Consider the following 22919-nt stretch of genomic DNA (forward strand, 5'->3'; position numbering starts at 1 on the left):
CAATATTCTTTAATGTTTTAACCCACTCTAGGAACACATGCTCATTGAAAAAACTAGCATAACATGCATTTAAAGCCAAAACCTGCCACTTAAGAGTTCAGGGATCACGACACACAACTGTCTCTGACTGATCATAACATCACGTTTTGTTCTCAAGTCTGGACCCTTCTGTAGACCAGCATCGCATCCCCAGGTGTCACAGGGTAAATCAGATGAGGGCAGTGGTTGCTTGATTGACTCCTGAACCCGGCCCGATGGAACAGCAAGATCCACGGGAGCAAGGAGCTGAGATGCTCGGGGCCCGCTGGGTAGTGGAGCCACAGCTGCTCTCCCCAGCCCCCCACGGATGCCCCGTTTTCCTTGCTTCTCTTTTTTCCCCTTCCCGCTGCTGCATCTGCAGCTGACCATAACACATGCACCTCAGGACAAATGTGCAACGACTTCTTACACTTGTCTTCAAGGTTGCCAAAAATAAGTAGGTGACCCTAGAAGAACAGCCAAAGCACTATGGTCCCTTGATGCTGAAAGAGTCTGGGAAAGGAGATTTGAAGTAAGAAGTCCTCGTTCTCCTGAGGGAAATACTACGTGGAGGCATATAATTGAAGGATATGCCAAACTACCATATAAACAAGGGCAAATCAATATATTGTAGCCAAATGCAAAACTATCAAACTGGCACAGAAGGAAAGAGATCAGAATGAAAGGATGTAGACAGGAATGGCCACTTTCTCTGTCCAAACAAATGACCGGGTCACGTAAACCCCCTGCAGACAGCCATGATCACAGTGCTTCTCATTTAAAGAGTGTCAGCTCAGACCCAGAGCCATTTCTGTGTACTGTCGTACACGTACAACTGTAATATCTATTTAAATACCTAATCTTTCTGCACACTTATGGCCGCTATCATCCGCCTGAGAAACAGGACCATCTTACTCACGTAACAGGACCAATGCGAATCCTGCCAATGTGCAAACTGGGGGGAAAGAGACCTACAGGTGATACTCTTCTCCCTCTGAAGCAAACTGCTAAGCAAAAGAAGACTCATTGTCTGAGTGAACAGACTTTACTTTTCCATGGAGAACTGATTTTTCCTTTCGTTTCAAAACTACATCATTAGAGTACATGATTATTTTAAGTAAATGGCTAAGTTCAGTTGAAAATATACACACATACACAGTAGGTGGTGTGTTCTTCTGCTCATTTTGCTGGCAATACAGACACAGATTTGGTCAAACACGGGGCCTTCATCTGCGGCTGCTTTGGGCTACTGGATGGTGGACTTGGGGTAATTTTTAGCTTTCTGCATTTTTCATAATTTTCTGCAATAAATGTCAAATGCTTTTGCGATCAGATTGGAACATTACGTTTCAATGTACAGTTTCAAGGAACAAACCATCATGTTCTTGAGCAATCTTTCCTCACTCTGGTTTAAAACAGAATATTCAAGGCCTGTAGACTTTTTTAACTGTTTTGTGATGTATTTTCTGAGAATGCAACTAAATAAAATTATTCTTCTCTGAATTGTGGTCTATTTAACAAATCAATTCTTGAATCTACAAAAGCTGCAGTAACACACAACCAGTTTATTCAAATAGATGAAAAATATGGGGTACAGTTTATGCTTAATCATTCAACTGCACAGATCTGGGAGTTGGCTAACATTTCAGGGACCCTGAATCCCAGCTTTAGGAACAAGTTTATTACCCTAGCAGTTGGCACACCCCAAATCATACCACAGAATAGGTTTATTCTCAAACCGGAGTTCTGTATTGAGTACACTTCGAGTTTACCACATTTTGGAAAACATGCACTTTTCCCAGAAAGTGCTTTTAGTTTTAATTAAATGTCAAAGGCTGCGGAGGAAGAGCAGTCAGTTTGTAAACCAGTTCGTCTGAAATTGTGAATGAGGACAAGCCACTGCTGCTTTGCTGTCACTGAGGCTCATCTTCCCAGGTCCTTCCTGACAAAAGATGCTCGCTGCTAGGGATGAGCCCAAAGCCTTGACCCCATAACCTCCCCATGCACTTGAGGCCTTCCAGCTCTATGTGGAGCTAACACAGCATTAACACAGAAGCCCGACATTCCTTTCAGAAATGCTCTGTACACTTGGGAACATAAATCCCCCAGAAAAAAAAAATGATTTAAATTCACGAGTATGTGAATTTGATGGCATATTTCGTCCACAGGCAGGATATCTGGGCTCACCTCACTTCCGTTTTATGTTAGATTGCTGCTATGGCTTAATAAGATCAACTCCAAATGCCCCAAACAGAGGAGTTTGTCATAAATGAATAAAACTGGGGCCCAAGAAAGACTCAGGTAATATCGACCATAAGAAATACTGGGGGAAACAATTTTTCTGTTTTTGTGGATAGCACTTTACTGCCCCCTTTTGCACTTTCATATCAGAACAAGTTTCTGCCCAGACTTATTCTGAAACCAGAGAGATAGTGGGGTGTCGCTATAGGGTGTCAGGCTGATACAGAATTAGGTTACCAGACACCACGCTTGGAGGAACAAGTAATTACCTTAAAACTTCAAGTAAATGCACCACTATCTTCTCAGTGGCTTTAAAGCTCCAAGAAATAAGGTAGTAATTGGAGGCTTTAATTGGCATTTTCTGCTGTATGGGTGTTGGGACAATTGTCTGTTTTCACAGGTGCCCCTTCTTTCACACTTTTCTAAAAACAAATATCATCCGCAACATGAAACTGATGTATTCAAGGAAAAGAAGAGGTGCCTAAAAGCAGGCTCTACAATTTAGACCATTACCGGGTTCCAAATCTGAGAGCTGAGAGTGGGGGGCAGGGTGAATTTCAGACTTCACACCAAGGACAAGCAGCATCTTTTCAAGGCAAGGAAAGATGAGAAGCACTGAAATTCACAGGTGTGGTGAGCCTCTAGGTCCCTGAGCCGGTTTTGCAACTCTTCCCGGGGAGGTGGCCTCTTCATCTATGTAGACACTTGAAAGAACCGTAAAGTGCAGAATGAAGCAAAGTTTTATTTATAAAATTCTGATCTTCAGGGACAGTGCTCAGGGGCCCCACTCTTGGCCCAACGACCTCCACCTGCACTGGGCAGTCTGTGTGCGCTGTGCTGTATCCTTCTATTTCAACTTAATCCATTTCCCTCTGTCATTCTACAATTACCATACAAGTCAAAATAATATCAAATTTCACAGCCTACTATGCTGCACAATGGAATGGAAGCTGACTCCTTGTGATGTTAATCTTGTTTGTTATTTGCAATATAATGCTCAAAACGCTGGGGGCTAAAGTAAATTTCATTTTCCAATGCTCAAAGATAAATAAGATGCTCACCGTTTAAATTTTCGTTCAGAAAAATAACACAAGTATGTATTTAATTTTTTATCCGTACCATAATTTCCACTGTAACAAAACCCTCCAATTCACAGAAGGATTGCCTGTAACGAGCTGACGCTGGAATAGATATCTTCATTCTAAGTCAGACTTTAAGCATGTGACGGGCAGAGATCATGGTTTTCTTTTCCCAGGTTCACAGAGACTAGTTAATCTCTGGCATGGAATTAAAAACAAAAATCAAGCGCCTAACTCAAAACAAAAAAAAACAAAAAAATCAAGGTCTTTATTTATGAAAGTGATCCAAACATCTCCTCCCTCAAAACTTTGCAAAAAAAAAAAATCATGCCATGAATGTCGTAGCTAGCTGAGGCAAAAGTCGGCGGTGGGCGGGGTGGGGGGGGTGGCCGTGCTGGAAAAGGAGGTCTGGGATGCCGAGATATGCAGTGGGAAAGCGGCTGGGGAGTGAATCCCGGAGGCCAACCTTTGTCATGCTGGCCTGACCACGCACCCCCATCATCCAAACGGGGATTTCATAACCCTCGGAGGCAAGAGACGGTGCAAGCTTCTTTCTCAAGTGTAATTTGTTTGCACCTGCGCTGTCTTGTTCCAAACCATGCTCTTAGCAAGAGTCTACAAAGGAAGCTGGAACTCTCATTATTCATAGGTGAGGCCCCAGAAAGAAAACTGGCTTTCCTATAGAAAGAGCTGGTTCTCTGCTCTTTTAGACCTAAGTGTGGACATCCCTGTGCTTATCTACCTGAGTGGGAGCGCTGCAGGGAAGCAAAGCACGTGGACATCATACAGAAAGAAGCGGACTGGCATTTTAAGAACCTGAAGGGATGGACTTCAGATCTTAGCGTGGTATTACAATCGAGCGCTCAGGAGCATCTTTTCCATCAACCCTGCTCATCCCTTTCATTTCCATCAACACTTTTTTTTTCCTCTTAACTTCAAAGAATCTTGCCTATTTAGAGAGACCATTCACCCATGTTTTATGGGTGAATGACACCTCTCCTTTTGGTGGGGAAAACAGCCCTGAAAGAAAGTACACACCAAGGGGATGTGATGCTCGCTCTCCAGGCTGGAGTGTGACCCCAGGACTGAGCCTGTTGTGTTCCCCGCTGGACACCGGCAATCCCACACCCCCGGGAACGGGTGTTTGTGTAATCATAGAAGGAGCACGTTCATAAGTAAGGTTTAAAAAAGAGACAAGACTCTAGTTCTCTCTTGGTATAAGCAGAAATCCCCCTTGCCAGGTAAGCATAATCTACCAACACAATTTATACGGCTGTGCACTAGCCCTTCACAGCGACCTACACGGCTGCCTCCTGGACACTTCCTTCTTCATGGCTCCAGAGAGGGTCAGGGACGGGTCTGCTGTGGGCGGGTGACAGTAGCCGTTCCCCTGGGCCTCTCAAGTCAGGTCTGCGCTGTGAACGTCAAAAAGGAGGAAACCCCGGACTGGGAGACTGACTCCTACACAGATCGTCCCCAAACTGCATAAAGCAGGAAAAAAAAAAAATTGTGAATGGGGTCTTCCCTGGTGGCGCAGTGGTTGAGAGTCCACCTGCCGATGCAGGGGACACGGGTTTGTGCCCCGGTCCGGGAAGATCCCACATGCCGCGGAGCGGCTGGGTCTGTGAGCCATGGCTGCTGGGCCTGTGCGTCCGGAGCCTGTGCTCTGCAACGGGAGAGGCCACAACAGTGAGAGGCCCGCGTACTGGGGGGGGGAGGGGGGGGAATGTGAATGGTGCACCACTGTAACTTTGGGGACAATACATTTCCTGCTCAGTCGCCACAAGCAGCCTGGAATGAGCTTGACCAAAAAACAAACACAACGTTAAACACCCTGAGTTATTCAGGCTGCTACTGAACTCAGGGACGGGAACTGGACCATGAAGAGGTGAGAGGACGCCCGAGGCCCTGAGCTCTGAAAGAAAGGAGGACCTGGTGGTGTGAGACCCCTGAGGGCTGCAGGTGAGCAGACCCTAAGCCCTGGGGAGATGCAACCACAGGCTGCTCAGGAATCAAGAGCACCCCAGGCCCACCGATCCTCTGGCCCTGCTTCCCGAAACAAGCTGCTCCGAACTCGCAGAACATCAAAAGCCAGATGGGCTACACTGAGTGAATCCACAGGCAGGGAGCCAGAAGCCCAGTTTGCTGTAGAAATAGGCCTGGACTTGATTTGAGTCTTCTCAGCTCTGACAAGCTGGAAGCTGGCACAGATCCCCAAATCCAAAATAAAATGGCATTTAATTGTGACTGGACTCTAAAAAAGATGTCATGCTATCTCCTTAGCTTGACACACGCGTGGCATCGAACCTCATGGAACTCTCCTCTGAAACCTGATCTTGTCTTCTCCCAGCAAAGAAACAATCGGATGTTTCCATTTTATAAAGGAAAACGTTAAGAGTCAAAGGAATAGCATGCCATAAATGCATTAATATGATAGACTTTCATAACTATCTAGTTTCCACCGGGTAGAACCTCGTTATCAAAGATTCAAAGGATCCATTTAGAATCGCATGCCCATCATAGGAAAGATTATAAATCAAGGTGGACAAGGGAAGAATTATACGCAAAACCTTCTTTTAATCCACCTCATATGGACTGCTTTGAGCAAACACATGCTTCATTTAATTATGTGATTTCTAATCTCTCTATACAACAGCCTAAGAAAGAGAACTGGAGAATTACGAGGAAAGATCCCGGAAACAGCATACTCAGGTTCAAATACAGATGGTACCCACTTATTAGCTATATGACTTTGGGCAAGATAATGAACCAGTCTCTGCCTTGGTTTCCCCATTGGGGATCATGAAAGTATCTTCCTCAGATGGTTATTATGAAGGTTTAATGAGTCAGTATTTGTGGAGCAGCTGGAACAGCCACTGGTCCCTAGTACGTGCTCTATACCACCATTGTTAAATGAAACAAACTGTGTCCACCGAGTGAGGAGGTTTCTTAATAAGAAACAGCATGTAACATTAATGCAAAAAGGCTACACTGCTCATGCCTATGGGTTGCCTTTTTGTATTCATTGAACAACCCAATCCCTTACTGTACCCTGCACATAAAGGGGATTCAGCCCAGGCCCTCCCCCATCCATGGTGGAGAAGCTGAATGAATTCAGGGTTACAAATGTTACAACAAAGCATCAGGGTAGGAAGCAGAGGAGAGAGCATCTAACTTGGCAGCTGAAGGGAAATAAAAAGGTGCCTCTTGTAGCAGAGAGGCCTGCAAGAATGAGTGGAAGTCTGGCAGCTAAGCAAGGTACCATATAACATCAGGGGCTTGAAAAGGTGCAGGCGCCATGGCATAATCTTTACTAGCATTTTATTTATTCTGCCTTTGTATGTAGAAGGCAAACTGAGCCAGAGACAGGCACACAGTAGATGCTCAATTAACTTTCAACAGCAAGAGTTGACGTTTATTGGTTCGTTGTGCTAAGTCCAGAGCTAAGGTCTTTAAATCCTGACCACAGTTTTATTGCTTTTCTTCAGTCCTGTGAGATTACTGTCCCCATTTTAGAGACGGGACAAGTGAGAGACACGGAGGATTCTGCTCCCAAAGTTACACAGTTAAAAAAATGACAAACCTGGGAGTAGACTCATACAGCCAGATTCCACGGCAGTCCTCTTCACTAAACTAAAATAGCACTGGCCCAGCTCGCTTTGCTCAACTGAACTGCCTGACCTTTCCCATTATCAGCACAGGCCTTCTGAAAACCAAAAGGTACTGCTAATTCTCATGAGGATAAGGCGGCTGAAATCGCTGGGGCAGCTCTCCCACAGGGTCTATTTGTTCATTTGTGGGAATCTGTCTTTGAGCTCTGCTCAGACGTAGGAAATAATGTAGATTACAGAAGTACAGTGTAGATACTCGCCTCTCTTACCTGAAATGTGTTTCTTTGACTTGCTTACTGTGGTTTTTGTTTCGGAGCTCTCCCTGGACCGCTGTCTCTCCTGCCTCAGTTTCCCCTCCCCCGGGAGGAACTCCATCCCCTTCCTTCCTCTGTTCTCACGGCCACACTTGCCATGCACCATGGCACAGAACGTGTTTCTTGCACCAGGGAGTCCCCCTACTCCCTTAGGATTGAAGTCTCTTGAGGGTAGAGACTGCTCTTCACTGTATTCTCAGAGCTTCGTGTAACAGACCTCACAGTTCATAAATGCTTGTCCAACAAATCAACGAATTATCTACCGTCAACAATCAACCAAGCAAGAACGGAGGCCGAGAGTAGGGAGGCAAGGGCCACGGATTTCTTCAGGGATCCACAACAGCCTTTAAGAGGATGATCATCTAATCTTGAGTTGTTACCCAAAAAAAGTTGTTACCCCAATGAATTCCATCCAGGGCAACAGTTCTCAAGGTGTGGTCTCAGAGCAGCACCAGCTGAGAGCCTGTTAGAAATGTGAATTTCAAGTCCCACCCAGACCTCAGGAATCTGGATCTCTGGGGGCGGGCGGCAAGCCTGTTTTAACAAGTGATTCTGATGCCCTAAAGTTCTAGAGCCGCGGGGCTGGAGGTAGATCTCCAGTAGCCGGTGATTTGTTAATGGGAGCGGCCAGAAACAGACATCTGGGCTGTGTCTGCTCTTCCGACTAATACTCATTGGATGTCAATGCTCGCCGGCAGAGACTGATGACATGAAAGCATTCTGGTGCCTGCCTCTTAGGGATAGGCAGGGTGGCGAAGGGGATTAAGACTTGCATATGAATCATGACAGCGCCATGTACTATGTTCCTCCAGTGCCCTCGGTATTTAACTAAAGTGCTGTGGGATTACAGAGAAAAGATTTAAAGAAGTTATGTTTGATCTACACCATAAAGAGAGAGCAGTCATTTCAGGGAAATCGTGAACTTTAAGGACAGTCCATTCTCATGAAGATCCATTTTCCCATAGACAAAGGGGGATGCAGGGCTTAGGAGAGTCTGTTTTTATCTAAAATGTACCCCAAATATAGTTCTGGTAAGCTAAGTGAAAACTGGCATTTTCTAACTCCTTCTGCAGGTAGATGCATTCTGAGCGGGACTTGAACGTAACTGGCTCAGCCCCACTCACTCATCAGACAGTTCTCATTCAGGACAAACGTTTCAGACCACAGTGAGCCACCTTAACAGGGGGAAAAAGCAAGGACCGAGTTCAGAAGCATTTCAGCAGGTGGTGGTGTCACGCTGGACCTCAGGTTCCTCAGCTGGAACACGAGAGGCTGCAGAGAGGCTGGAAGGTGGCATTTCAGACACTGGCTCCGCAGGTCAGAGCTTCTGATGTGCACAGGGATATGTGGGTAGCACTCATCACTACTCTGGCGGGATACGGGAGTCATCAGTATGTGAAAAGCACAGAGTAACACCTCAGAGGCAAGAGAGGCTTAACCAACAAGTACTGGTAGAAGGATCCAAGGACTGTAATTAAAACTGGATGCAACCAAACGTGAATTGAGAAAATGAACTGGATTGTTTAAGAGTTTCATATAGAAAACATGAAGAAAATGAAGTTTTCAAAGCACAGTTCATGCGTAGCCTTCTGAATGCTTGCCCACCACTGAGTAGTTAGAACGTTTACCTACCCATGCTCTCGAGAATGGAAACAGCAAACTATTAACACTTCACTACTGCCAATTTTTTCTTCATATTTTGTTTGGAGGATTACTAAGAGCAGAAACAACTTGTTTCCCTTCAATGGAGCTGTCTCCTACTATGGTTTTTCATTTGAAAACAGCATGTCTGTGTCCAAAGCCACAGAATGCTTTGGACTAGAATTACATATTTGATATCTATACATCAAAAGGGAAATAAAGAGCCTCTGCTGATTCTCTGCAGGAGCCACAGAAATTGGTGCACCTGGCATTCAGTGTGCATGGAAAACATTTCATAATTTATCACCTACTCTTTTCACTGGGTCGCCGGATCCAACCATCCTTATCCCTAATGCTCCTGCAATAGGCTCTTGCAGGTAAAACGCAAAGCTACGTGTTGGACGCTGGTTTGTAAACAAGTGGCAGGACTTTCCTATATCATTTCTTTAATCATTTTAACCCTGTTCCTCATAGAAAGCTGGAGGCCAGGGCAATTCAGCCCCTCCTTTTGTCCTTTGCCTACCATAAATATGCACCAGTCTGCATCTGAAAGGCGGAAGGAGGCCGCAAGCTTGCTGGACATTTATCATGCTCTGTTCCCTGCTAACAAGCAAATACTTTGGCTGAATGGACCATTAGCAATCATTGTCAGATGTAGAATGCAAGGTGCTGGGATGTGACCAGCTTGTAAATTAGGGAGTGTCCGTTCTCTTTGATGAATCTGGACAAATGCACTGGATCTTTTGATATGTTTTCTGAATTAAATTAGAAAGGAAGGTAAAGTAGCTGGCACTGGGTAGGGCAGGTCTCTGTGCAATGTTTTAAATGTTTTTAAATGGTGAAAGCGACACAGTGATGACCAGAAAAATAGGCAACAAATGCAATAAATCCATAGCTCCAAACAGTTGAGTCAGCTCTCTGAGAATTAGCAACAAAATCCACGAAATGGGTCTGAAATAGAACGTTTAGGATATAGTGAAGATCTTCAGACATAGAATGTGTTCCTCTAGAAAGTTCCCATGTTCAGAGACCAGCCCTGAATCCCCTCCATCCACGCCAGCAAGACAGACACTTGTAAGCTTTCAGTATTGTAAGCTTTCAGTATTGTCAGCGTCTTAAGAGTTCAGACTTTCCTAAAGAAATGCTGGGACTTTTCTAAGGCCCCAAATAGGGGGCAATAAAGCACAAATCTCCTTTCCGGCTTGACGCAACTGCGATGCCACTCTGCCCCCCAATCACAGCTTCAATGGCTGATTTGGGGTAACGACTAAAATGGAAAGTGTGGACGGCCAAAACAAAAGCCCAGCTCATTTACAAGGTTGTTCAGGACAGGGGGCAATAAGATTCAACAGCCTGGTGAGCTTCTGCTGTTTTTAACTTTCAAGCTGGCAACACTCACACTTTTATAATCCTATCGTTTACACGAAGGGGGCCTGTCCCATTCAGCTCAACTCACAGGAGTGAAACACCATCTCCATTGGGCCCGTTGGTTTGGGCATACTGGATTACTACCGATTTGAATGACAACTCAATTCCCCCTGTTATTTGTTTTATTATATGTTTTTTTCCAGGGTGGGAGAGACAAAACTCAGAGGAGAGCTCTCTGGAAGAGGGAGGGGGACAATGTATAATGTTTACCTCGGCTTCTCCGGGGCTGAAAGATGGCTGAAATCAAAAGGTCTGTGTTTTCTTTTCGGATCCCTCTGGGCCTACCTAGCCCCTCTGGGCTCTGTTCCTTCCCAGCAGGTCCCTGCCTGGAGCCTAAAGAGATGAAGGCGAGCACCGCCAACTGCAGCTAATCCTACAGAACGGCCGCCACTGTTAGGCCAGGAGCTAAAAAGGAAAACCTTGCAGGCCTGAACTAACTGCAGTGATCTGAAGTTTTTAATCAGCCCCCAATCTCAATCTCTGGAAAAGGCAGTCAATGGAATCTACCTTTGCCATATTATCCGCCACCAATGAGCAAGAACTGAGCATCTTTTCTTCCCGGCTTCAACCGTCCCAGGCCACAAGTGGGGCTTTCATACTTTCTAATCCGAGTTTCCAAGTCTGTGTGGCTCACACATAATAGCCAACAGCCTGGAGCAAGGGCCTTCCTTTCTACACCCTTTTCAGAGACATGTCATTGCCGACATCCAGCTAATCTATATGTTGCCATGGCTTCACCCTTTATCTGCCTTTACATCTTATGAACTGCATGGATTTACCACATTATTTTTATCTGAAAGACAGAAAATGGTGGTTTTATTGCCATACAATCAGATTACCGCTGCTAGTTTCTCTATGCCTTTTTACCATACTTCAATCAAAAGGGATCAGTTTCTTTATACTCTGCCCTTGATTTACATTACATCTGTAAAGACCCAGTCTGGGTTGTAATCCCCTTATTAACTATGACCAGGGTTGATTTGCCTAAAAATAAAAGCAAATTGTGTCAGACCCTTTCACTTTGTTTTTGATTCGGAACTACAAAATGGATTACTAAAGAAATCTTCAGAGTTCACACGGCTCGTATAGTACTGAATTTAAAATGAGAATTAAACAAGTCAAACAGGAGAGCCATGTCCACGGTTTACATTTTCCATCATGGGAGAAGGGCTGAATTGCTTATGTCTTTGTGTTCTTTGGCTTTAGAGAGACAATGAAGCCACAGGAGTTTTTCCAAGCTGTTCGGAACCCTGTCCCATACCCTACCCTTCCCTCTTTGCTTTTCTTCTACCCTTCTCCCAGCCTCATTCTAATTCCTCCCCCCCCCACAAAAAAAATAAAAAATAAATAAATAAATAAAAACTGGGATGGGGGGCAGCTCTTCCCTGAAAGAACTAATTCCCGACTAGAAGCTTCTAGTTCTATGGGTTCTGCATATTTTAACCTAAATATTTTAAACAGTTGAACACTCCTATTTAAGGCTCTACTCCACCACACAAAGGGCGAGCTCATAAGCAAATCTATGTAGATATATGATAAATGACCTGAAAACAGGCTCTTTAGGTCAGCAGCCAGCGAAGGCGGAGATTGGGTGGGCCCGAGTATCATTTCAATGATTATTTTCCTTACAAGAGCCCTCCTTCTTTTCGTCTAATTTGCAGTGGGAGAATTTAAGAATAAAGTTTTCATGAAATGCTCAAGTAATGTCCTTCTTAGATTTTTTTTTTTCTTTTCTGAAGAGGGTCTCCAGTCTGTATTTCCTTCCCCCGCCACTCCTATTCCTGTGACGCGTCACTGCAGTCATGCTGGGATCTCAAATCATTTCCCATTAGGTGACCTCGCTGGGAACAGTTGCCAGATGGTGGGTGTCACCCTCAACCTCCCCGGCGCTACCTGAAGCATTTCAGTGCAAGGCCAGGTAGCGATGCCCCTCTGCGGGTAATTATCACGCTGACCCACCGACCAGAGGATTCCTCTCTGTAAATTTCCAGATAAGAGGGTTTACCGATAATTATTCTAAACATACCATTTACTCTCCAGCTGACTATGTATGGAGAAACCATGCCCATCGGCAGTTCTCAGCTGGTCTGGGGCTTGATAGCTAATTTACCTGTCTCCCTGCTTCAGCCTGGGAGTCAGGGACACTTCGGAATGCTGGAGTCATTTGCATTTCTTTGCATCCTGGGACAAGTGTCAAGAGCTCTGCTTTGTGAAAGATTTAGAAGCAAGTGCTTAACAGAATCATCTTAACCTCCAGCTCCCGTTTCTGAGGCTCGAAGCTGTAATTGCTGAGGTTACAAAGTACAGTCCCTGGACACACGATTCCCAAATAAATTCTGTCCTCATCTGAAAAGACGGCTCCCAAACATGTTGTGCGACCTCGCGGCAGCCCCGTCTTTGTGCTCTCCCTTCTCAGTCGTCCCGTGGAACAGCGACAGTCCATTGCCTACAGTTTATCATCCTGACAAAATGTGAGGAATGTAGATGTGAAAGCACTAACAATTCCACCCCTTGGTGCTTTGGGCTTTTTTTCCTCTCTATATTAAAACCGACAAGATTAACCCAAACGCAAACTGGGGAGCACAGTTCAAGGAGCTATTCAATCCGTGCTGAATGTGCATTTGTTTACCTACAAAAATAAGAATTTCAGACACAATGGAAGGCAGGCTGGCTTATATATGGTACTGAATGGACTGTTTAAACAGCACTATCCATTGTAGTTTATTTTATCAATCTCTGACAGATCCGTATTTATTCAGAGCCTGACTGTGGTGGAGCCCATGTATTATAGGTTATCTGGATATTATCCAGCCATTCTTTTGTATCAAGGCAATCAATACCAGGAATTCACCATTATGTAGGGGAAAATGACCTGGGAAAAGCAAAACGCTTGGTTAACTAGTATATGGTGCCTAGGGAATCGCACCCCTAGACGTAAGAAATGAATGCTCTGCTGAAATTTTCAACAAAGTCAGTGTAACTCACTCTAGAATACCATACCAATACTTTTTTAAAAAAGAGCCAACCATTTTACTTTGGCAAAAACATCGTGCTGGAAAAAAATTGTTCTACTGAAATGCTAAGCCAGGCTTTGCTTTTCTCTCCAGAGTTAAAAAAAAAAGAACCAAAAAACAGAAAAAAACCAACAAACTACACAACCTGAATGGCTACAACTGACACAACTCTTCCAGAACCTATGGGTGCAGTGATTACCGTTTCAGTATTTGGAACTTCTTCCCACTACTGCAAAAACTCTCGGGGGTGGGAGAGGCAGACAGTGTGATTAAAGTAGTTATGGAGACGGTGAATTTACAAAGGATTTTCTGGACCCTGTATCCAAACAGCTGCTGCACGCTCCCTCTGTCCACCACCTGCTAAAAAAGCTGACCTCGGAATGAAACAAATCTAATTACTGATGGCTGCTTCATTACAAATGAATTGTTCCACAGTCCCGAGGAACTGATGTGCAACTTCAATGCCTTTGATTACCTTCCTGCCACATCCCATTTACTGACGGAAACTTTTCCCTGGAAATAAACATGAGACTTCCCCAACAAATAGGCAACTCCTGGGCACCGGGTTTTTCTGGGTTTTTTAAATTCATTCTCAAACTTAGAAAAGGCTCTTTCATATCATTCCTCCAGGAAGAAATCTTTCTGATATTTCAAGCTAGCATTCAGCTGCATAACTTTGTTAAGCAGACCTTTTCCTGGGGACAAATGATCCCTTCCTCTAGGCCAGCCATTACGTGCGAATTTTAAAAGAAATTCTACTCTTGAGGGCAGGAGCAATCACGCCAACAGCAACATCGTCTGTACGGGGAGGGAGGCTTCTCCAAAAGCAGGCCTCCAGGACGGTCTAAATCAGTGGCCACAGCTCAGAAAAACAGCCCGACCCTCACAGGAGGCTAGTGAGTAAATATCAGTGAGGAAATATAAGTCACTCCCTTCCCCCAGCGCACGAGGGAAAGAAGACATTCGTGTCGAAACCTTAGGCTGAAATAATGACTGCTCTACCTTTTTTTTTTTTTCTCAAGTAGGTATTTGTGATCCTACAAACCAGATAACGTCTACTGAGCCGAACGCTGAAGGGATTAATGGGAATTTCTTTAAACAAGATAGAAATGTAAAAATTAAATCCTGTTGGGGGGCGGGGAGGGAAACGCCAAACCAAAAACCGGCTCCCGAAGACGGCCGGCGAGCGAAAGCGCCAAGCGGGGCAGATCAGGAGGCCTGGGGGGCAGAGGCGCGGCCGGCGCGGCGAGCATCGCGCAGGAAAGAGTGACCCCTGGAGGCAGAAAGCGAAGCCGGCGGCTCCTCCGGCTCCCGGCCCGGCTCCCGGCCCGGCTCCCAGGCCGCAGGTCCCAGCCCCGCGCTTTCCCGCACCACCCGTCGCCTCACGCTGCGGTGGTGGACGAGAGCCGTCACTGCCGCGGCTTTCTCAGCAATTACGATGATCTTACACCCAGGGAGAAAAAAGAAGTCCATCCAAGATCAGGCTCCAGGGAAGGAGGCTGCATTAAGTAACTTCTACACAGGAGCAGTGTTGGGAAGCGCCAACCAGCATCCTGCAAGAATCTCTGTTTCATCCCATTTACAGCGGTGACGTCTTTCGCCCTTTAATAGGGAATTCTTGGTTAACATGTTGGTGAATCTGAAACTGACCACTCTTAAGAGTGGATGTAATTATTTAATTACGATGTGATCTTTAAATCGATCCCCCATCCCTTTATTTCTAAATCCATGGCCGATTTACTCAACTTCAAATAGGTCATTGACTTTGCTTCTGACAAAGTATGAACAGCCAGTGTCTTCATACTTTCCCCAAGCTTCCCAAGGTTAAAATTTCATGATTCTGTAAAATATTTTTGGCTAGGATTCGAAATGTATCCCCAGAATGAGGTAATATGCAACCCTGAACGCACAGACGACTACGAGTCACGGCCATATATATTTATGGATGGATCGCCTCTTCTAAATTCTAAATGTACTCTGGTTGCTCGGACTGAAAACCTCCCCAAGGCCTGGCTTTCTCCCGGCTGCACTGTTTGATAAAAGCAAGTCGGATCCAAGGATCCCATTCCCGCCCAGGCTCCCCAAGCGCGAAGGCTTCAGGAGCTGCGTCGACTGGGCAGGGCCTTAATTAAGCTTTTGCAGACAGCGTCCCTAAAAAAATCAAGTTAGCTGTCGGGACCACAGAATTCGGGGCCATCGGTTCAGAAGCAAAGGGAGAGGCCGACGTGCAGAGGGTTCCCTGGGAGCAGCCTAAGGCCCGTCTCCCGGGCGAGGAGAAAAGGGCCCGCTGCCCGAGTTGTCCCGAGCAAGCGAGCTCCCCGCGCACCCCCCGGGCAGGCGGCGCGGCGCCCAGGCGCGCGAGCTCCGGGCGTGCCAGGGAGCACAGGCTCCCTTCTCCGCGGTGCGCTTCACTGCCCCCGGCCCGCGCTCCGCCGCTCCTCAGGAGCGCAGCATCCCTGCCTCTCCGGAGCCCGCCAGCCCCTGCGTGCCGCTCAGCCTGTTGGTGGCCCGGCTTCCCGTCCTCTGGAGGAAGTGAGGGTCAGGCCTCGCCATCGGACACCTTCCCGGACGCGACACCCGAGTCAACAGGGCCTTTTTTTTTTTTTTTTTTTTAGCGCCGGGGAGCTCCCAGGGGGAAGGAGGACGAGGAGAGCGCCCCTTAGGGCCGGCGCTCCGGCTGGAAGGCCGAGCGGAGTCTCCACGAAGTAAAATGTGGTGGGGGACCCGGGGGCGCGAGGAATCGAGGGTCCAGAAACAGGCTCCGAGGCTCCGCAGCCCGACCCTTCCTCCCGCCGGGACAGCGCGACGCGGCGGACCTCGGGGCGGCGATCGAGGGGGGTCGTGGACGCGACTTACTTGGAGTTCGAGGAATTCCAATAGATGGGCTCTAAAACTATCGATCTGGAAATCGCAGTTCTGCATAAAACCATCAAAACTCCCCAGCAGTACTTCCACACGGAGTCCCTCCTCACGGCCATGGCCAAGCCGCTCCCAGCTCCGCGCACTCCTGGCGTCGGAGGGACAAGGTGCGGGCCGGGAGCCCCAATCCTCTGGGCAGACAAGGGAGAGACTGCAGGCAGTTCCGGGGCGCGCCGAGCAGCTCCAGCGGGCGCCGAGGCCGGTGGCGCTCCCCTCGGGGCCCTCAGAGCGCGGGGCGGGAGCGCACGCGAGGGGCGCGGCGGCGCGGCGGGCTCGGGGCTCCGGGTCGCCGCGCCGGACGCAGCTCGGACAGCCGGCTCCCGTGCGGCTCCAGGGTGCCGGGCGCGGGGCGTCAGGGAGGGCGCTCGGCCGGGACACAAAGGCCAAGAGACGGCTCGGCGGAGGCGGCGGGCCGCCTCGCACTATAGATCCAGGGGGGCGGGCAGCGGCCCGAGCGCGCGGGCGCCGCTTCGGCGCGGTTCCATGTCCCGGAGCGCGGAGCGCGGTGCGCGGGCGGCGAGGGGCGTCTCCGGGCGCACAGGAGCCTCCACAGTCCTCGCGGCTCCCAGCCCGCGGAGCAGGCAGGAGGGGCTCGGTGCTCGCCGCGGGCGCCGGATGCGCGCGGGCCTTTGTGTGCGGGGAGGGCGCCGGGACCAGCTCCGCGCGCGTCTCCTCGCCTCAGCCGGCGCCGCCGTCCCCGCCGAGGAGAGTCAGCTCGGCCAGCGCGCTGTCAGAGCACTATAAACGCGGGGCCCCGCCCCACACCGCGCAGCCCATTGGCCCGCCGCTCGGCAGCCGCTAGCCGGTTGGGCGGGCGGCCGGTCCGTCAGCAGCCCCCGCCCGACATTGGGCGCCGCGAGGCGGGGCGCGGGCTGACAGGTGAGCCCCGCCCCCTGTCCCGGGCGGCGGCGCGAGCGGCGCGCGGGGGAGCCCGCGAAGGAGACGGGCCTGCGCGTGCACCCGGCGCCCCCCGAGATGGTAGGGGCGGGCGAGTGGGGAGCGGGACAGCCCGGGGCACCTGCCCCCGCGCCCAGCACGCGCTCTCATTGCCCGGCAAGTGTCCAAACTTCAGCAGAGGTACAACGTCGAGGGCGAAACTTTCCCTGCGGAGCGGAAGGCAGTGGGCTTCCCGTGGGTCTCCCTCCTTCACTGCAGAGCGCCCTCTGCGTAGACTGGCTCACACCCCGCTTGCGCAGCCCTTCGCCGCGCCCAGCAGGCCTCTCAGTGATGTGTTTCACACCTGGTTTCGGTACCGAACGTCGGCTGGGGCCCGAGCTAAGTCAGTGGGGCCGGGAGACGCAAAACGACTCCCGGGGACGCGGCGCCGGCGAGGCAGCCGACTCCCGGGGCGCGGCCGCCCGGGCCCCGCTCCCTCCGCACCTCGCTTCCCGCGAAGGCAGCACCTCTCCCCCGAGTGCGCGGCGGCACACCCGCGCCCGCCGCGGGATCTTCTCCTTAATTAGCCTCCGGGCCGCGCTCATACCTCCCCAGAGTGACCGGGAATTTAGGGGTGACCGTGACGAATAGCGCCGAAACAGGGAGGCGGCAGGAATTCTTCCATTGGATTCCCGGCGAAGCGCCTGCCTAAGAGCCTCTGGGACGAGCGCCCCCGCGCCGCCGCTTCCGCGGACCCACAGCTCCCACTAGCGGCCGGCCTGCGCGCTCTGCCGGCGAGAGCACGACTCTTCGGGCCACCCGGACCCAGACCCCGCGCAGCTAACCGCGTAGAGGGTCCGAAGGAGGGTCGGCAGAAATGACCTGACCAACAGCAGGGAGAGCTCGGCACAAATCAGGCACAGTACAAATGTAACAGTTCTCATCCTTAATGTTTTAAAAGCAAAGAACCGGCCATTATTCCTACAAATTCTTTTTGTTTTTAAGGCAAATTATCCACGAATTTAAAAGAGAAAATATATATGGTAAAAACATCTCGTTTAGATACTTATGTTTTCTTTTCACTCTTCTTTGTAATAACTTTTGTAGGGCTTTATGGGTGAGTTAAGTATTCGTTTTTTGAACATTAAACGTTAATGTACATTTTAACTGGGAGTGTTACATACTTGTGAAGACTAGTTTGTTAAGACCGAAAACACTGAGGCACGCGAGGCACCGAATACATTCATATTATTCCAAGTATGTGAACGAAGAAAACAACTTTATTTTCTGCAGTTTCTAGTTTTAAATGAAAGCCTCCACTTTGAAGAAACATTTTTCTTTAAAGGCTCAAAGACAGTAAACCGATTCGAAGTCATCGTCAGATTCCCAGAGGACTGAAAAACCAGGAAGGAGCAGGCGGTATTATTTCACAAAGGCAAAAGAGTCGTTTTCTAATAAGCTTACAACATTTAAAGGATTCATTTGAAATTTAATATAAATCTAGTTTAACATATTCTTTTAAAAGAACTAAAACTGAGTGTATCTCAGTAACTGTTTCACATTTAGCAAACCTATATTGTGAAATTTAAGTTGTGAACTCTTAGCACCTACATGCTCTCTCGCCAAGTAAACTAGAGGAAATAAAGGAAATTTGCATTGTCTGAAAATAACCCTGGCTCCCATTTTTAGTAAATCTGATACTCTCAAATCCAAAGCCCTTCACCTTGGGGAAAATGTAAATGTACATGTTTAAACTGCTTCCTTTTTTTAAAAACAAAGTGTGTATTTGACCAAAAAATAAATCCCTACACAAAGATTCCTATTGTATAACTTAAGTGTGTGAATATGTATTAACTTACTTTCAGTAAATATAATTAGCTGTAGAAACTATGTGAAAAGTATCAGCAGTAGCAACTCCACTGCTCTTTAGAGAGTAATTTCAGTAATTAAAAGCATCACCTCAAGCCACTTGTATCTATTGTACATATATCATGCGAGGAAAAAAAATCAGCAACATCTGCATGTACAAGACATTGAAACTTTAAATCCTGTCACATCAGTTGAGTACCTCTTTGTATTTGGACTTTTGTTTTACAATTGTTGGAGAAACGTGGTTATTTTTGCAAATCTGTAATTCTACCATCACATATTTAACCCGACATCAAAAAATGAGATTTTGTTTCAGCAAAGAAAGTTACTTCAACTGTTTCCAGAGTTAAGGAAGAAATTTCTAAAAGCCTAATTAATAAAAATTGGGGGGATTTCAAAGACATAGCCAAGTATAAATGTTGATGGATATAAATTTGAATAAATGTAGAATGAAGTGGCAAATATAAAAGTTGGATAGTTCCAGTTTTAAAAATAAGAGGGCAGGGCTTCCCTGGTGGTGCAGGGGTTGAGAGTCCGCCTGCCGATGCAGGGGACACGGGTTCGTGCCCCGGTCTGGGAAGATCTCACATGCCGCGGAGCAGCTGAGCCTATGAGCCACGGCCGCTGAGCCTGCGCGTCCGGAGCCTGTGCTCTGCAAGGGGAGAGGCCACAACAGTGAGAGGCCCGTGTACCGCTAAAAAAAAGAAAAAAAAAAAAAATTCAAAAATAAGAGGGCAATGAATTTTGCCCAACTAAGTGTGCCTTACTAGTCAGGTTTCTGCCCCTTTTGAATCCATACGCAAGCTTTGGTCTTTAGAACTTATAGTTGTTTCTTACATATTCCTTGTACAGCAATCCACTGATTCTAAGATGTACTTCGAAAGACATCTTTAACTCCTATAAAAACAAAGAACAAAAGCCTTATCTAAATGTAACGTTACAGAAGGATTATTGTGCTTTATGTATGTTGATTAAATCTTGTCCAAGCCATGAACTTTCTACATAGCTGGAAGACTCTACTAAACTGCATGCAGTTTACCTCATACAAGTCACTGAAATTTTTAGAACTCTCCCACAAATGACACTTTGCTTGGTTTATTCCACGGGAAGACCTTTCAAAACAAGAGTAAAACTCTTTAGATCAACTTCGCCATACATTCTGTCCATCTATCTGCTTCTAAAATTCCTATTACACATTGTAGCACGTTAGTATCTGCTTATTAGTTTGGTAGGAAAAGTATTAGTCATTACATGGGGCTCTTGGTCAAAAGAATCATTTTTCCCTTTGGGAAGTTTCTTAACTCATACCTTACAGACCATACCTATTCTTTATGGAATCAAAATAACCATTATTTTCCACTACAGTAATTTAAATCTCTAGCTCAAATTATCATTGCTTTTATAACGTTATTAATGCAAAAGCAGCCTATGTGGAAAGAATACAGGTTTGGCTCCAACTAGGTAGGGTACCTGGCTCAAGACCTCATTTCCTTATATGTAATCCAACAAGTTGAGAGGGCCAGCTATTTCTAGTCACCATTCCAAATTCGCCTAGGTAGTTTGGTGGAGATAAACACGCAGGTAACGAAACAGCTAGCTGTGCACTTTTATCACTCATTAACTTTAGCATTTCTGTGACTCCCACTTTGCGGACTGATATGATATACACATACTGTATGTTATAATAAAGTTAAATTCTGCTCTCAGCATATAAGGGGTATTACTGACAGCAGTCATAAGGAGACAACCCATCTCCTATTATGGGTCCATCAAACCATTTTTGCTCCTTTATCCCACCTTACAATAAGCTATTCAACAGAGCCAATTGCAATTATATATTCCTTTGTTAATTCATGTTGTCATAAATTTAATTGATGGTGAAAGCCTGGAAAATGAGGAAGGCAACAATCAGCATGCAAATGTATACAAAGAACAAAAAGCCCATTTCATTCGAACCCTAATACACCAGGTTTAGTGATCAGCAGTTGTATTAATCTTAGAAGATACTGACACTACTGAACACACACACACCTTTGCCTGAGTGACAGTAAAACTACTGAACGATGATTTTACTCTTTTACTCTGAAACCTACTGGCTTTAGACGTGGAAATATAAACAAATATGTATAAAAAACAAGACTGTTCCAACATCCTCTGGTCAACCACTGGAGGCTCAAGTAAGGAACAATCTTCTTTTAAAATGCATTTCAATCATACAGACACCAACTTTAATTTCTATTGGGCCCTCTGTATCCCCCTTCCATTGCTTCCTAGCTGCAAGTCAGTTACTCTAGTAATTATAGATACACCATATATAATAGATCAGACAATGCCATCTAATCATCTAAAAACCAACTATGGCAAATCTGCTACAAAACATACAGTGCAGTGTTATTAGCAAATTACCGCACCACTGGCAACTCCCTATGGACAACAGAACGTTAAAAAAAAACCAAACCCACCCTCAAAACATAAGAGTAAACAAGAAACATTACAAATAACAAAGGTGATGGTGAAGAATCAAAACTGGCAATTCAACAAATGAAAGAATGGGGCCTCCTGCTCGGGCTTCAACACCCGTTCTAGATTTTTTACCTTCGGTGGTCCTTCTGCTAATTAATAACACTCTGGTATTTGTTTATAAGACTCCTGGATGGACTGGCAAGTCTCAAAAATTAAGATATACTGTTTTCAGAATTTCTTATGGCCAATACAAAGCAGATGGATGGTTCTGGGGTAAAGGAGCAGAAAATTGGGACAAATGGTAACAGAAGCTCTGGTTTTATTAACAGCTTTGGAGAAATTTTAGTTAAGAAGGACCCGAATATAAAATGAGGCATTAGAAACAACATACAGAGTTCAATTGGCCAGGATTCTGTACTTATTTTACCTCAGAAAATTAAAAAGTACAAACTTCCTTTTGCAATTTTTTTTTTTGTAAACTTTTGTTATTTTGGGGGGAAATTCTTGAAGTACTGGTGGCCATACGGAAAAGCTATGAGCATGTTACTAGCACAACTAACTCAGAAATTAACTGAGGACACAGAGAGCCTAATTTGCTACATCTTCGTAAGAGAAACTGGAGCAGTAAACCTTTAACTACAAACCCCTTCCCCTCTTTGCAAGCATTAAAGAGTCCTCACACATAGCTAATTTAAAGGTTTAGTTTATACAATTGATTTAATTCTGCAAACTCCACAATATAAATGGCAATAACTACATATATTAAATACTGTAATAAAAATAAACAGTCATTAGTTAATTCTATAATGCATTAAGAGCAACTTTAAAAAACAAATTGTGAATAAAGGCATACTTAATAAATTAGGGAACATCTGAACTGCTAATAGTTTGGGAAAGAATTTGAACTTTTTACAAAACCAGTGGAAACAAATGAAGAAAACAAATTACTACACATTGCTGTAGCACAGAAAGGATTGGGTGCGTTTTATTAACAATGACATCCTCTTTCCTGCAGCCTGACACAGGAACAGTTCCATTATCTGATGTGAGCCTCCAACAGCAAGCAGATACTGCAGCACGTTACTAAGCAACTTACTGTGATTTCACACTATCTGTGGCAGGAAGAAATTTTTTAAAAACGAAAAGGCAGGCATAAGCTGATTTCTAATATTTTTAAGTCCAGGCTACTCTCTTAGATACAATGTTTAGAACACTTGTATACCAAAACAACTTTTAAATGAACATTTCCAAAAACTTGCATATACAACTTAGGTACAATGGATCTGGCACCAAAAAAAAAAGGTTACATTAAAAAAAAAAAAGTGTTAAGAATCATGAAATAATTAAAGCTAACCTAAATTCTTCAGGTAAATAAAGTGAATGTTTTCGAGTAATAGGTATCATGTTTACTAAAAGTCAGTTCTCACGAGTTCATGCCTATTTAAA

General features: G+C 46.1%; 1 protein-coding gene across 1 annotated transcript in view; it reads right to left on the bottom strand.

The window, feature by feature from the left end:
• The window catches only part of EFNB2 (ephrin B2), a 43448-nt gene extending 26827 nt beyond the window's left edge, over positions 1–16621 (bottom strand). The window contains exon 1 of the mRNA XM_059995808.1: positions 16203–16621. Coding sequence (XP_059851791.1) covers positions 16203–16324 — 122 coding nt within the window. The 5' untranslated portion in view covers positions 16325–16621. The remainder of the gene's footprint in view (positions 1–16202) is intronic.
• Between the last annotated feature and the right edge of the window lie 6298 nt (positions 16622–22919).

This window comes from Delphinus delphis, chromosome 18 (assembly GCF_949987515.2).
Source record: "Delphinus delphis chromosome 18, mDelDel1.2, whole genome shotgun sequence".
Classification (NCBI taxonomy): Eukaryota; Metazoa; Chordata; class Mammalia; order Artiodactyla; family Delphinidae; genus Delphinus; species Delphinus delphis.